Raw genomic sequence first — 13,440 nt, 5'->3', positions numbered from 1 at the left:
CGACATGAAAGTTGCTGAATCTATAAGTATTAAATAGGTATTTTCAGTGTTTAGGGGGTCCAAAGGTTTTTATTTGACCATGCACTGAAGGTCCAGCCCGGTTTAGTATATGCAGGAGACAAGAGGAGCGACTCATATGCCGGTACCGTTGGTTTCTGTCATCACGGCAGGAAAAAACGCCGCTTCTTCCTTCTGCAGGCACCGCCCACAAGAAATCATCCGATGACGGAGCCTAGCTCATGAATATGAATGAGGTCAGGCTGACGGGACTTCAGAACCTTCCAATGGCGAAGGACTGACTTATTAATATTGATTAGGTGAAATTACGTTGCTTTGTAGTCGTCCATGGTAAAGGCTTGGCTCATGAATATTACAAGCAATCCTTCTGCGTCGTAAGCTTCGTAAATAACCTGGCTTTATGTGTCTCTCATTAAACATATGCTCATTATGTAGTCTTTTTTTTCTTTCTTTTGAAATATATTTTTTTATGTAGCATGGTACATTATATACCATACATTAATTATATACCATATAATATGAAAAAATGAAGTCAAAGTTAAACATGGGGAAATGTAAACAATCTGAATATTTTAGCCAAATCAAATGACTAGCATAAAGGACTGCGTTGTCAAAACTAATCTCAGGTTTACTGTAATCATCGGTCATTATTGCATGTAATGCTATCTATGAATCAGGCCACTAGGAGTCTCACACAAATAGTCCAGTCGTTTTATGAAAAAAGGTAGGAGTCGGACAAATAGCAAGAGAAGCAAACTCAACTGATTTTGTATCCTCAATATGTCCTGAGTAAGGTAAAAATACAGAAGAATCCCATTAGGGGAAAGTTTAGAAAAAGACCCAAATATAGCCTATTCATTATTTTTCTCACGTGAATAGGGTAAACATTTTAACATTTAGATATCACCATGAAAATTAATGAGTTGATTACTTACATCAAGACAAACAAAAAATGTATTATAAGTTTTTTTAAATCGTTTGTTAACATGGGCAAACAGTGCATAATCTAATTAGGTATGTGCTAATTTGCATAAATACCACAACAGATCTAAACATTGGGTATAACCAGGTGAAAATGTCTTGTTGAATCTTGTTGACATATAACAGTAAAATACTTAATGTTAAGGTCTGAATGGAGCCCATTTAGCATCAATACATAGAGGCAGAAGTACTTGAAACCAGCCTTTATTAATTATTATGGCAGAGATGGGGTTTGGGGCTGGGTCCGTGGGACTGTTTCTGGGGGATGAGTCTGAGGGAAGAACAGGAGACAAGGGTAAGGAGAATGCAGAAGATAAAAGGTAGGTAAAATAAAAAGTGTCTGGATCAAACAATCAAATTCAAACAATCACATGTTCCCAAAAGTGTCTCCTTGATATCAATCGTCCTGATTTAGTAAACTTCAGATTCCCATGGCCTCTTTCTCTTTTTCCCAACCTCAGCTGGTGTGCCACAAAAGAGGCAGTCAGTATTGAAAGAGAATGTCCCAGTAGTTGATCTTAGTGTTTGTCTCTCTCTACTTGGTTCTGAGTCTTGTTGGCTGGTGTCCTTGGCTATCCGTGGTCGTCTAGTATAAGAACGTTGACAGTCTCTGTGTACTTTATCTCCAGGTACAGTGTGAATGTTGTCTCTCCTCGTTTCACTGGCCTGGTTGATAGACAAACTTCCCTTCTCTCCAAGTGCTCCATCAACATCCTGCTTGCAAATGACACTGTTCATATTGACTTTAACTTACATTTATGTGGACAGTCAGGTCCCGTGTGGAGCAGTATACATGTAGGCATAGTCATCATAGTCGAGTCATAGTTAGGCATAGTCATAGTATAGTATAGGCATAGTCTACTCTAGATAAAAGAGATAAAGTGGTTAGGGTTCATTAAAGAGGTAGGCTAGAGTAGCACGAATATAACCACAAAACCTATTCTCTTTATCACACTTATTACAGGCAAATACTATCATTCATTAGGGATACGTGGGTTATCATAGGCATTGCACTGCCATGTAAGTAATTCAAGTCGATTAGTCTCGAGACAGCTAACAAGTTCTTTGCTGCTGCTAGCTAAGCTAGCTAACACAACTGTTTAGCTAGCTAATGAAAATATTTGCTAATCCTAAACTTGACATAGTTTCACCACAGCTCAACACCAGATGTTCCCAATAAATTCTATTTGATCACCAGGTATGTTTTATTAATGTAGGTTGAATAATCCATGTAACAAAAGGAAATCTTTCTTACCTGAGAGAGTGACAGCTTAGTGACAGTTGTTTGACAGTTGAGTGGACCTTGAATGAATGACTGAATCGCTGCCCCTTATGGTGACATTTGTTTGCCTCTATAGTCTTTTACTGTAAGATGTCAACAAGATTCTACAAGACATTTTCACCTGGCTGTATTCAATGTTTAGATATGTTGTGTTATTTAATTTGCGCATACATTATTATGCACCTTTTGCTCATGTTACCAAAAAATAAATAAAAAAAATTGTAATACATTTTTTGTTTGTCTTAATGTAAGTAATCAACTCAGTAATTTTCATGGTGATATCTAAAGGTTAAAAAATGTTAGCCTATTCACATGAGAAAAAGAATGAATAGGCATATGATTAGGCTATTTAGGTCTTTTTCTAAACTGGCCCTAATGGGATTCTTTGGGGCTTTTTTCCCCCTTACTCATGACATATTGAGGATAGAAAATCAGTTGAGTTTGCTTCTGTTGCAATTTGTCCTAGGTTGACGTTGACCCCCATTTTAAATGACTGGACTAAAATCATAGACAGTAAGACTAAAACGCACAACGGGCCCAAATCATAAATGTTTAAATAACATGAGCTAAAGTGACCTCTGGTGGATAAGGTTAGCAGAAAAATAAACCTTATACCTAGCTATATTAATATTTTAATTAGTTTTATATTTCCAGTTTTCATTTTAATTTCAGTTAAAGTTTTAGCATTCTAGTTTTTAATTTTAGTATTTTTTGGTTATTTTATTATTATTATTATCATAGCCTATTTAAAATATGTCGATATTGTTTTTGTTATTTTTTTATTTTACATGAACTTACATGAACATGAAATATTGAAATAAATGAAATAAAAAAATGTGTGTTTTTTTTTAAACCCTGGTTGACAGCAACATTCAGCCACTAGATGTCCCCGCAACTTCTTCAAACCCTTACAGTCTATGCTTCAAACTCAAAGATTGGACTGGTAAACTGGCTGCGTCCGAAAGCTTAGGTAGCTGACTTGTTGCCTCGCTGCCTTACCAGGCAGGACTTTGTGTGAACGGTATAAACAAATACGCTGTTAAATATATGTATTGTGTTGTAGAATTCACACAAAATTGTTCTTTTATGTAGCTGCCTGATCGAAATGAGTGCCCTTTAATTGTTGTGATGCATGAATCAACATTTCTGTTCTGTCTCCTCCTTATCCCTTTTATATTGTAGATTAAATTTATGGGAGCGGTAGATTTCTTTTTTATTCCACATCTTGTATAGCCTATACTGTTATTTTTATGTGTGTCATTTTACCCCTTTTGAGTTATATTTGTGTCTCCTGCTAAGTGGTGGAAATGAGAGCACATGGTACATTTATTTTATAGAGAACATTAAGGGCAATTGAGGCTGCTTATGTGTTCTGTGTATCAGGGAAAGGAATAAAAGATCCAGATAAACTGCCGCCTGCTGTGCCGTGTGTCCAACTCCACAAAATTCCACAACGCAGAATCTTGCAGTTGCGACTCAATGGTTACATTCGCAGGCAGCGTTTGCTTATGACGCCTAGCCTACCTCACGAAACTGATTCCGAACAGACTTCTGAGGCAGAAGTTAGATTGAGACAGCCCTTAAAATGGCCGACCCCCTGATCAGGATCAGTGCCCTGAATACTGAACTAGGGCGCTGAATGAGATGCAAACTACATCTATGCTGCCTTAAAAAAATCGATCAGATGAAGATATCTCATGAGACAGGATGGAAGTGAAGGTAACATCCTCTGAAGGCAGCATTTTAAAGCTTTCAGACACAGCCACTTATTAAAGGTGCTCTAAGCGATGTCACGCGTTTTTTAGGCCAAAACATTTTTTGTCACATACAGCAAACATCTCCTCACTATCCGCTGGCTGCCTGTCCCCTGAACACACTGTAAAGAAACGCGATCTCTGTAGACAGCACTGGCTCCACACACAGCAACAAAAACAAACTGCAGCGACCCGCTCCCCAAAACATAACAAACTGTTCTAGCCAATCACCGACAAGAAGGGTTTGGGGGTGTGGTTTGGGGGGTTAGTGTGCGGATGAGGAGGAGGGAGGGTCTAGCTAGCCTCCGTTTTGTTTGACAATAGTTCGAACGTCAACAAGAAGTGACGTCACCCAGGATCGCTTAGAGAACCTTTAATACAGGCAGCATAGGCCTACTTACTGTCTGTGTAGTATAGCCAATAGAAATTATTCAGAGCAGCGCCGTCATGACAGGTATGAAATCGAGGCTGTGATGGATAGACTTGACGTGTTTTGAATGGCATCCGCTGCTTTCCACAGCTCATGTTGGAGTTTGTTGTCTACTGACATTTCTCGGAAACAGAGGCGGACAGAGTACAGAGCTTTGTTACTTGAGTTAAAGTACAGATACCCCTTGCTAAATTTTACTCAAGTACAAGTAAAAGCACTACATTCAGATGTCTACTTACTACATTCAGATGTCTACTTAAGTAAAAGTACTAAAGTACTTGTTTTTAAAAGTACTTGAGTATCAAGAGTACAAGGGTAGATTTTCTAAATATTGCAATACTAATCTACTGCCACAGTGCTTACATTTATGCACAGAAACGTCCTACATGGAGTTATGAAAAATGTTAATGTTAATACCTTGGAGAATGTAAAAGGAATTGAAAGTAAAATCAAATCATTTTCATCTTTTTACCATGTTGCTTTATTTAATTTAATTAAAATGTTTGGGGGTCCCATCTTTAAATGCGGGGACAACACACACACACACACACACACACACACACACACACACACACCACATGTAAGGGTGGCGCTGCCAATAAAGCACCTAAAAGCTGTCACATAGAACTGGCAAAAGGAATGATTATGAAGATGTAAAATATAGCAAGGAGAAATTTTAATTGTTTATTAATAAACACTTGTTAATAAACAAGTGTTTTCTTTGTCAGTGTCGGCTAGATGAAGTTGACGATGCTGACTCGCGATCTTCAGCAGTGAACGCGCCAGAGAGAAATGCACATTTCATACGGATTACATAAGCAGTCTGTAGTCGGTTTTCTTTTCGTTTTGATTTTTTCTGTTTAAAAGTAGACATGTCTGTGAGAGGCAAGTAGGCTACCTTATACACTGAGTTTCGGTTCATTTATGAGACGAGATCCAGTTCACGCGCCGGCGCCTCCGTTTCTTATCTATCGTCTGCTATTTACTTCTTATTTATTAAACCCAGGCAATTGGTTGATGAAACAACCAATTTTTAAAGCATTTTTTATGCCGCTTTCAGAGCGCTCACGTCCGTAACGGAGAACACGTCCATAACATTGTTTTTTCCTCATAAATGCAAACCGGAAAAATAAAATAAAACAAAATTAATATTTTAATTTTTAATTAATTTTTACTTCTTCATTCGCTGGGTAGTAGCCTACTTTGGTTTGCGCAGTGTAATTCACATAATCAGTAAAAATATATTTTGCCTCCTAAAGTTTTTTTTAAAAAAGAAATCAGAAATCCCTCGTGGCTACGCCACTGCCACATTTGAACCTGACTGTGTTAAACACACCACATACTCAAGAACATCAAACCAAATGCTTGGCTTACATTAATGTGTAATATAAAATCTGACCATGGAGTTGACTTTGGCGGAAAGCTGAAAGTGATTGCTGATAGGCTGTCCCAATCAGTGGCGCCTGCACAATCCAATCACGTTTGAGAGGGAAACAACAAATTGAGGGTGTCCGAGATTTTTCTTTTTTTTTTACTGTTTTTTTTTTTTTACTCGGGTACTCACGGTTATGGATAGAAATGTATTGGAGTAAAGAGTACAATATTTGCCTCTCAAATGTACTTGAGTAAAGTCATGAGTACTCCCCAAAAATGATACTCGAGTAAAGTACAGATCCCACAAAATTGTACTTAAGTACGGTACTCAAGTAAATGTACTCCGTTACTGTCCGGCTCTGCTCGGAAAGATATTTTTGCAGTGTTTCATCTGAAGAACAATCCAAAAACACAGTAAATAACAGTACGAACACTGAAGAGATGTATGTCTATCCCATCACAGCCTCGCTTTCATTCCAGTTAAAAATCAAAGACGCACTGCTGTGAATAAGGTCTATAGCCTATGCAGTCTGCAAAAATAAGCACTGCACATTAAAGTGAGCTGGCTCACTCCTTCAGGCTGCTAGGTAATCGATATCTGCCATCCCAGAAAAGTTAGTAAAGACATCATTAAAATAGTCCAAGTGACTACAGTGGCTCAACCTTAAGTTTATCAAGCGACGAGAATACTTTTTGTGCGCAAAACCCCCCCAAAATAACTACTTTATACAACTATTAATTTCCTTCTCTGTGGGCCTCGAGTTAGTTCACATAGTGTAACAGCGCAGCGCTTCTGGGTTGTACATCAGAACGTAGGCTCACTTATTGGCCAGCATCACACGCATCACACACATGACCAGCGTCGGCCAATAGTGAGCCTACGTTCTGACGTACAACCCAGAAGCGCTGTGCTGTTACACTACGTTTACACACTAAAAGATTTTTCAATTTTAAACGCTTTGTAGAAGTCCAATAAAATTATGTGGCTGGAAAAATAGTACTTTGTAAATTCAATGTTTTTTTACCATAAGAAAAAAAATGCTTTTAAAAAACAGAAGATTTATAATATGTTCTCGCTTGTTGTTCTGTAAAATATTCTACATCACTATTAACTTGTCATGTCTAACAGGAAACAATCCCTCTCAGGCATAGGTTTCCTTTTTCAGGGAGCATAAATGAATGGGCCACTGCACACACTGATGTCATGCTTTCACACTTGCAGATACACGTCTCTGTCAACCGTTTCCGTCTTTAGTCAGGGATTCTCAATTGTTCTTGAGAACTGGAATGTTGTGTGATTTTTTTGAGGGGGTTGGTTGCTTGTCAATGTATCCTGGAAACTCTGAACTTGTGTCTGCAGAAGCACCGCTAGAGCGGCTCATGCGATACCAAAGACTTCAGAAATATTTGCTCTCCAAATGAACACACGATGACTTACCTGCTCGCTGTTTTATAAAGGGTTAGGCTATTCTTTCTGGGTGACCCAAAGATCTCCACACCCAAGACAAATTCCCCTTTCAAAGTTCATGTTGACACTTCTTTGCAGTAAATATTGTATTGGATTCCTGTTTTCACATGTGCAAATATGCATGCACATGGACTATACATTTAGGCTGTATTCTTTCATGTTAACACACACACGGAAATCCTCTCTGTAAATAATTACCTGCACATGCACAATGCCAAATACAGATGCCTGCTTGCTGGATAATTTAACAAAAAGGAGACAGATGGGTTCCCAAACATATTCATGATCGGCTGTTTCACCCCACAAGACTGCCGTAAAACTGACACTTCGAAAGTCACTTCTTTACAGATGCACGTTTGTCTCACAAAAAGTGGGAAACATGCATGTAGGCTATGTTTTACAAATGAACAATTTACATAATAACTGTCTATGGATAATTCTGTTATATTTTACTTGAATTGAAGTGCACTTTGTTTGAAATGTAACAAGCACAGTGAACGTGATTTCACCCTATACAACATTTATCAACATCTTTGTTGATCCTGGAACAACATTCCAATCAACCAACAGATTTGAGAGAGTTTTTACAGAGTTTTACAGTTTATGTCAAGTTTAGGTTTACAACAAGCGTTGCTTCTACATCAGTGTTATTTACTTATTATTTCCCTTTGATTTTAGGGATAACTTATAGGGTTATGTTTAGGGGTTAGCGCTGTTTATCGGACAGGAATGTTGTTCCACGATCAACAAAATATGTTGATCCAGGAACATTGTCTTACTTGGCCGATAATTAACTTAGCTCTGAGAACTGACTTAAAACACCATAGCAACGCCCTAGCAACCACCCACACATTGTTGTTATTCTTAACTAAAGCTAAAAAGAAACTATTAAAACTTATAGGCCAACATGGAAAATGTAAAAACAAATAAAAATTGCCTTGGCATCTAACAAAAAAGAAAAGAAAAAAAGTTTAAGCTGAAATACTAAAATTACTAAAACTAAAATTGAAATCTATATAAAGCAAAGCTAAAAAAAATGACAAAAGCACATAACAAAATGACTAATACTTAAACCTCAAAAACAATAGAGCAAAAGAAATTAAGGCAAGCACCAATCTAAAACATAAAAATATAGTTTTTCTTTATAAAATATATGGGATTTATTGTTTTTCTTCTATGTATTGTTTGTTGCATTTAATTGAATACAAAGTAAACAATTCAAGGTCCTTTAGGACATTTTCACCCACAAAAAAAGTTTAATTTTAACATTGTTAATATCATGTGGCGTGCTCCACCCCACTATACGGGAGTGGAGCACGCCACATGATATTAACAACTAGCAACACCAAGGTCAGTTTGGTTCCCAGGGGAAATGTACTGCAAATTACTTTGGATAAAAGTTTCTGCCAAATGAATAAATGTAATCTAAACGTCCATAATTCACACGTGAAGTTTCCCCATGTTTATTTCACTAAAGCTCAGTTGTTCCATAAAGAATGGCAGAAGTGACATCATTAAAGCCCCATTCCGTTTCTGGCCTGTGGAAGCAAAGTTCGGTCGGCCATCTGCACTGCTGTCAGAGTTTTTATGTCTTCCTTTATGTGTCTCATCCTCCTTCTCTACACAGACGAGCCCTGATGATTTTAACCTCCTCTAGTGAGTGTCGGGCCACACACAACACGGCCCTCCGGGTCTCTTGTAAACCCGCCAGAGCTGCTGCGGCTTCAGTCTCCTGCAGGTCTTTACAGCAGGAACAATACTTGATTTAAAGGCTGGGGAATTTACTGTTCCTGCTTCAGCTATTTTGTGTGTGGCATCTGTTGTGCGCAAAGCTAAAGGTAGACAATTGCATTGAAGAGTTAAAGAGAAGCTGGTTCATTTGGAAGGAAGAGAGGAGAGGCTCACTAAACAGGTGGCGGAAACACATACACCATGAATAATGAAAGAAAGATTAGAGCTTCAATAGATTGTTTGCTTTAAAGTTTTTTTTTTGCCTCCATTCAGAGTTAAAAGTCACAATGAAATGAGTGGAATGAGTTTTAAAATAGCACAACAACAAACAGAGAAAGAGCCTGCAGGGCGTAAACTAGATGTGCTTATGAAAGTAAATTAAGTTTCATAACTTAAAGTTTTATTCGTCATGTGCACAAAAAGTAAATGACAAGTTGTACATTGAAATGCATTGAGCGTGTATATATTTAGTTTATTGCATACACACTACCGTTTAAAAGTTTGGGTCAGTGAGATTTCATGAACCGCTCCGAGTATAACGCGACAGGTTTCCATTTCAGTAGTTATGCCGTAAGTTTGTTGTTTTGGTTCAGGAGGAACTGTAAAATGTGTCTGCAGTTTCTGTTGCGGCGCTCAGTGACTGACGTCTGTCTAACTCATAGCATGAAACGCGCTGATGACGTGTGATGTCTGCGTGAGCAGGTGCGTGGACTGGAGATATAATAATGCAAACGCTGACAGGCAGGTAGAACATCGTATCATAGCATTCGGACAAAATGCAATGATTGGACAAACATTTTATGGTCCTACACCTTCCAATACAATATATAAATAAATTTAGACCACTTAACATAGTGATTGGTATCAGGATGTGAAGAGACGTTCAATCTGCATAACAAAAATTGTTTCTGAAACAAATCGCCTACCCTGCCTTTAAAAGCACCTCATAAATGGCTGTACATCACAAAAACATTTCGATGGAAAAATGTCAAATTGTAATGAAAGCAATGCCACAAGTCTTTATAAATAGCTTTTTCATTTGATTTGGGGGTGAAATATGACCCTGATGTGTTCTTGACAGGCATTACTCATCCATATTACAGCTTTGATGTACCAATAACACACCATAATCAACTCGCAGTCTAAATTTATTGCAGAAGAAGTAAAACTGTGTACCCCAGCAAAGTCTATGGTGGAACACAAACATCAATTTAGTGTTTTATAGGCTGTTGTAAACGTTGGTGTGATAAGGAATTGTGTGGAGGACTGTATGAATATCATTTCAGTCCTTCCAGACAAATCAGTGAATTTGTCACATCGCAGTGGAATGCCTGCACACATATGCTTAAGTCCATCTGAAATCAAAAAGATTTGATATCTAAATCTGAGGCAAATGTTATCAGCTAAATGAGCACGTCATGATGTCATGCAACTGAGATCTTTTCTCAATTGTTTAGACAGCGACGAGATTAAATAAGCTTTTGCTGGGGAAAAAACTTTCAGAAGAGAGTCTGAGATCCTTAAAGGGATAGTTCACTTTGAAACTAATTTTTGGTATGTTTTAGCTTACCTCAAGGGCATCCAAGATGTAGGTGTCTTTGTTTCCGCAGTAGTTTCAATTTTAATATTTTTAGGTCAAACCGTTCTTGTCTGTCAGTCATATAATGCAGGTCTATGGTCACCACCTCAAAGAGCATGCACAGAGAAGTCCAAATTAAACATGATTTAATGACTCGTAAATGTAAGTACACATTGATGGCCTAAGACACGAAACGAGCGGTTTGTGTGAGAAAACGAACAGTATTTATATCGTTTTTACCTCTTGTAACCACAGCCACGTCCAAGTGATCTGAGGGCGCCGGCGCTTCGGTCTGTGCAAAATATCAAAATTGAAACTACTGCGGAAACAAAGACACCTACATCTTGGATGCCCTTGAGGTAAGCTAAAACATACCAAAAATGAATTTCAAAGTGAACTATCCCTTTAAGGCGAGGTGGGATATGTTCTATGAGACCGAATCTAGGTCAAGGAAGGGTTTGATAAGGTGTTGCATGTAAGCGTTGGTGTTTGTCTTTACCTGCTCATACACTTGCATTGAGTTTGAGCCACAGAAGCACATATGGACTGAACAAAAGCCAAGATCCCAAACCCATCAATAGAGCAATTACCTTCCAGAAACATGGTCTGTATCTACTCCCTGTGGCCCTTTGACCCCTGACACCTCTCCCCTTATTATGACAATGCCGTGGGCTCCAAAAACCTTTCAGTTTCAAATAAGCTCCTTTTAACCAAAGTAAACAAGCTTTAGAAGAGCAGCTGCCGGTTTGGATGTGAATGGCTCAATGTGATTCTCTATTGATCCGGGGGAGTTTCATTTTCCACGCACAGCATTACAATCCCATTTGGCTCTGAAAATCAGAGTAATCAGAAAAAGATTACAGAGAATAATCTGTCAGATGAAATGACACCGATTTCATGCATCATTAGGAAGCCTATTGAGAGTATACAATCTCTTGAGCCCTGGTTATTAAAGCACTCTCATCACTCATTCAGTCTGGCTTTTGGGACTGTTTTGTTTAGATTGTGCTTTGCTTATCCTGACAATTTCTTTCAATATAAAGTGTGGCAACTAAATGTTTCCTCAAATCTATTTCCAAACACTAGAGGAAAACAATGAACAGATTTGTGATATTGATGTTTTACCTGTTGACCTTAACAGGTGAACAGGTTTCTGGATAATCTTTAACTTGGATGAGGGATGTTTGCTGTTCTTCAGATTGTGGGCTGAAGAAACTGGGTATTTATTCTTTGGTTACACTTGAGCAGAAAATACCAAAGAGCAAAAGTTAATTTTTCAAAACAATTAGGTCTAGATTAAGATGAATAGGTAAGAGGTCAATGACTATCATCTTGAAAACCAATATCATAATTAGTGGTTCTGTCATGGTCAATGGATCATTCATTAATTCATTAAATATGATTTAAAATATCATAATAAAACACATAAAAAAAACATAAAAACATTTTAAAAACTGTATAGCAACACCCAGTGCAAAAATATATATTTATTATGGATAATTAAATAATAAATATTATAGATAATGGATCATTTAATGGTTTTAATCATTAATCGTTTAATTTTGGAAAATGTATAATTTTGCCCTAGCACTGCTCTTAATCATATACTATAAATTATAGATAATTCATATTAATATTATTACAATATTATCATACTCATGTTTGATGATGCAAATATAAAAAACTTCAAAACACCATGGCAATTAATAAAATCTTAAATAACATCATTACATTTTTATATGATGGATAGTGGATAAATAATGTATAATACAATATTTGTTGATGGTGTTTGATAAGCCAGACATAAAAAAAATCCCTCAAAACACCCTAGCAACCGCTCATGATTGAGGCAGCAACTTCTGCATTGAACGCACATGTAAAAACACTTCACTGTTATACATTAGCACCAGACAATGCTACCAATTTCTCACTTAAGAATTTAATTGATGGACCATTTTAGGATGAAAACACAAACAAGCCTGATCTATGGCTGACAAAATGATGTCTGCTTTTCTGTAAAGTAGCTCTCTGGAGTCTTGACTTGTCTCATCAAGACCTGACAGAAACCATGATATCTCACATCTAGATAGACAATCTGGCGCTGTACAAAAAGATATAACATGATTCGAGTAGATTCAAGACATAACAACAAAAGTAAGACAGCGATCCACTGGTGATTAACCTTCCAGAAAATGCAAAAAACAAAACAAAAAACACCTAAAACAATGACGCTACCTTAGTGTTTGCACTCACCTTTCAACAAAAGCACTTTTTTCTCTGAGTCACTTTACAGAAAAAATACCATGACACATGACGGAATGAGCAGTGTAATTGTGGGAGTATATCCTGTGGGATGACATTATTTGTCATGAACTAGGCTATTAAGGTGAGGACAGTTATTTCCGGAGTGGTATATATCTGAGAGACACTAACAGAGGACTTTTGTATCAGGTGTCTTCAAGGGTCTTTAGTTACGGGAAGTCAACCTACTGTAAGTTCCAGTCAAGAAACAAAAGCTTGTGACTAAAGCTAGAGGCCATCTTCTGACTAACTCTTTGCATAGATAAGCATTGTGATAAATTGATATGTAGTAGTAGACATGTCTGTCTGTCTGTCTGTCTGGATAGATAGATAGATAGATAGATAGATAGATAGATAGATAGATAGATAGATAGATAGATAGATAGATAGATAGATAGATAGATAGATAGATAGATAGATAGATAGATAGATAGATAGATAGATAGATAGATAGATAGATAGATAGATAGATAGATAGATAGATAGATAGATAGATAGATAGATAGATAGATAGATAGATAG

The 13,440-nt window shown here is 37.3% G+C and overlaps 1 protein-coding gene across 1 annotated transcript in view; it reads right to left on the bottom strand.

The window, feature by feature from the left end:
* The window catches only part of etnk2 (ethanolamine kinase 2), a 16,888-nt gene extending 16,702 nt beyond the window's left edge, over positions 1-186 (bottom strand). Inside the window, exon 1 of the mRNA XM_056243564.1 lies at positions 1-186. This exon is cut by the window's left edge and continues 174 nt beyond it. Coding sequence (XP_056099539.1) covers positions 1-6 — 6 coding nt within the window. The 5' untranslated portion in view covers positions 7-186.
* Between the last annotated feature and the right edge of the window lie 13,254 nt (positions 187-13,440).

This window comes from Rhinichthys klamathensis, unplaced genomic scaffold, assembly GCF_029890125.1.
Source record: "Rhinichthys klamathensis goyatoka isolate OS25496 unplaced genomic scaffold, OSU_Roscu_1.1 h1tg000810l_1, whole genome shotgun sequence".
NCBI classification, from domain to species: Eukaryota; Metazoa; Chordata; class Actinopteri; order Cypriniformes; family Leuciscidae; genus Rhinichthys; species Rhinichthys klamathensis.
Note: the sequence above shows the minus strand (reverse complement) of the source record. Positions and strands in the feature narration are given on the sequence as shown.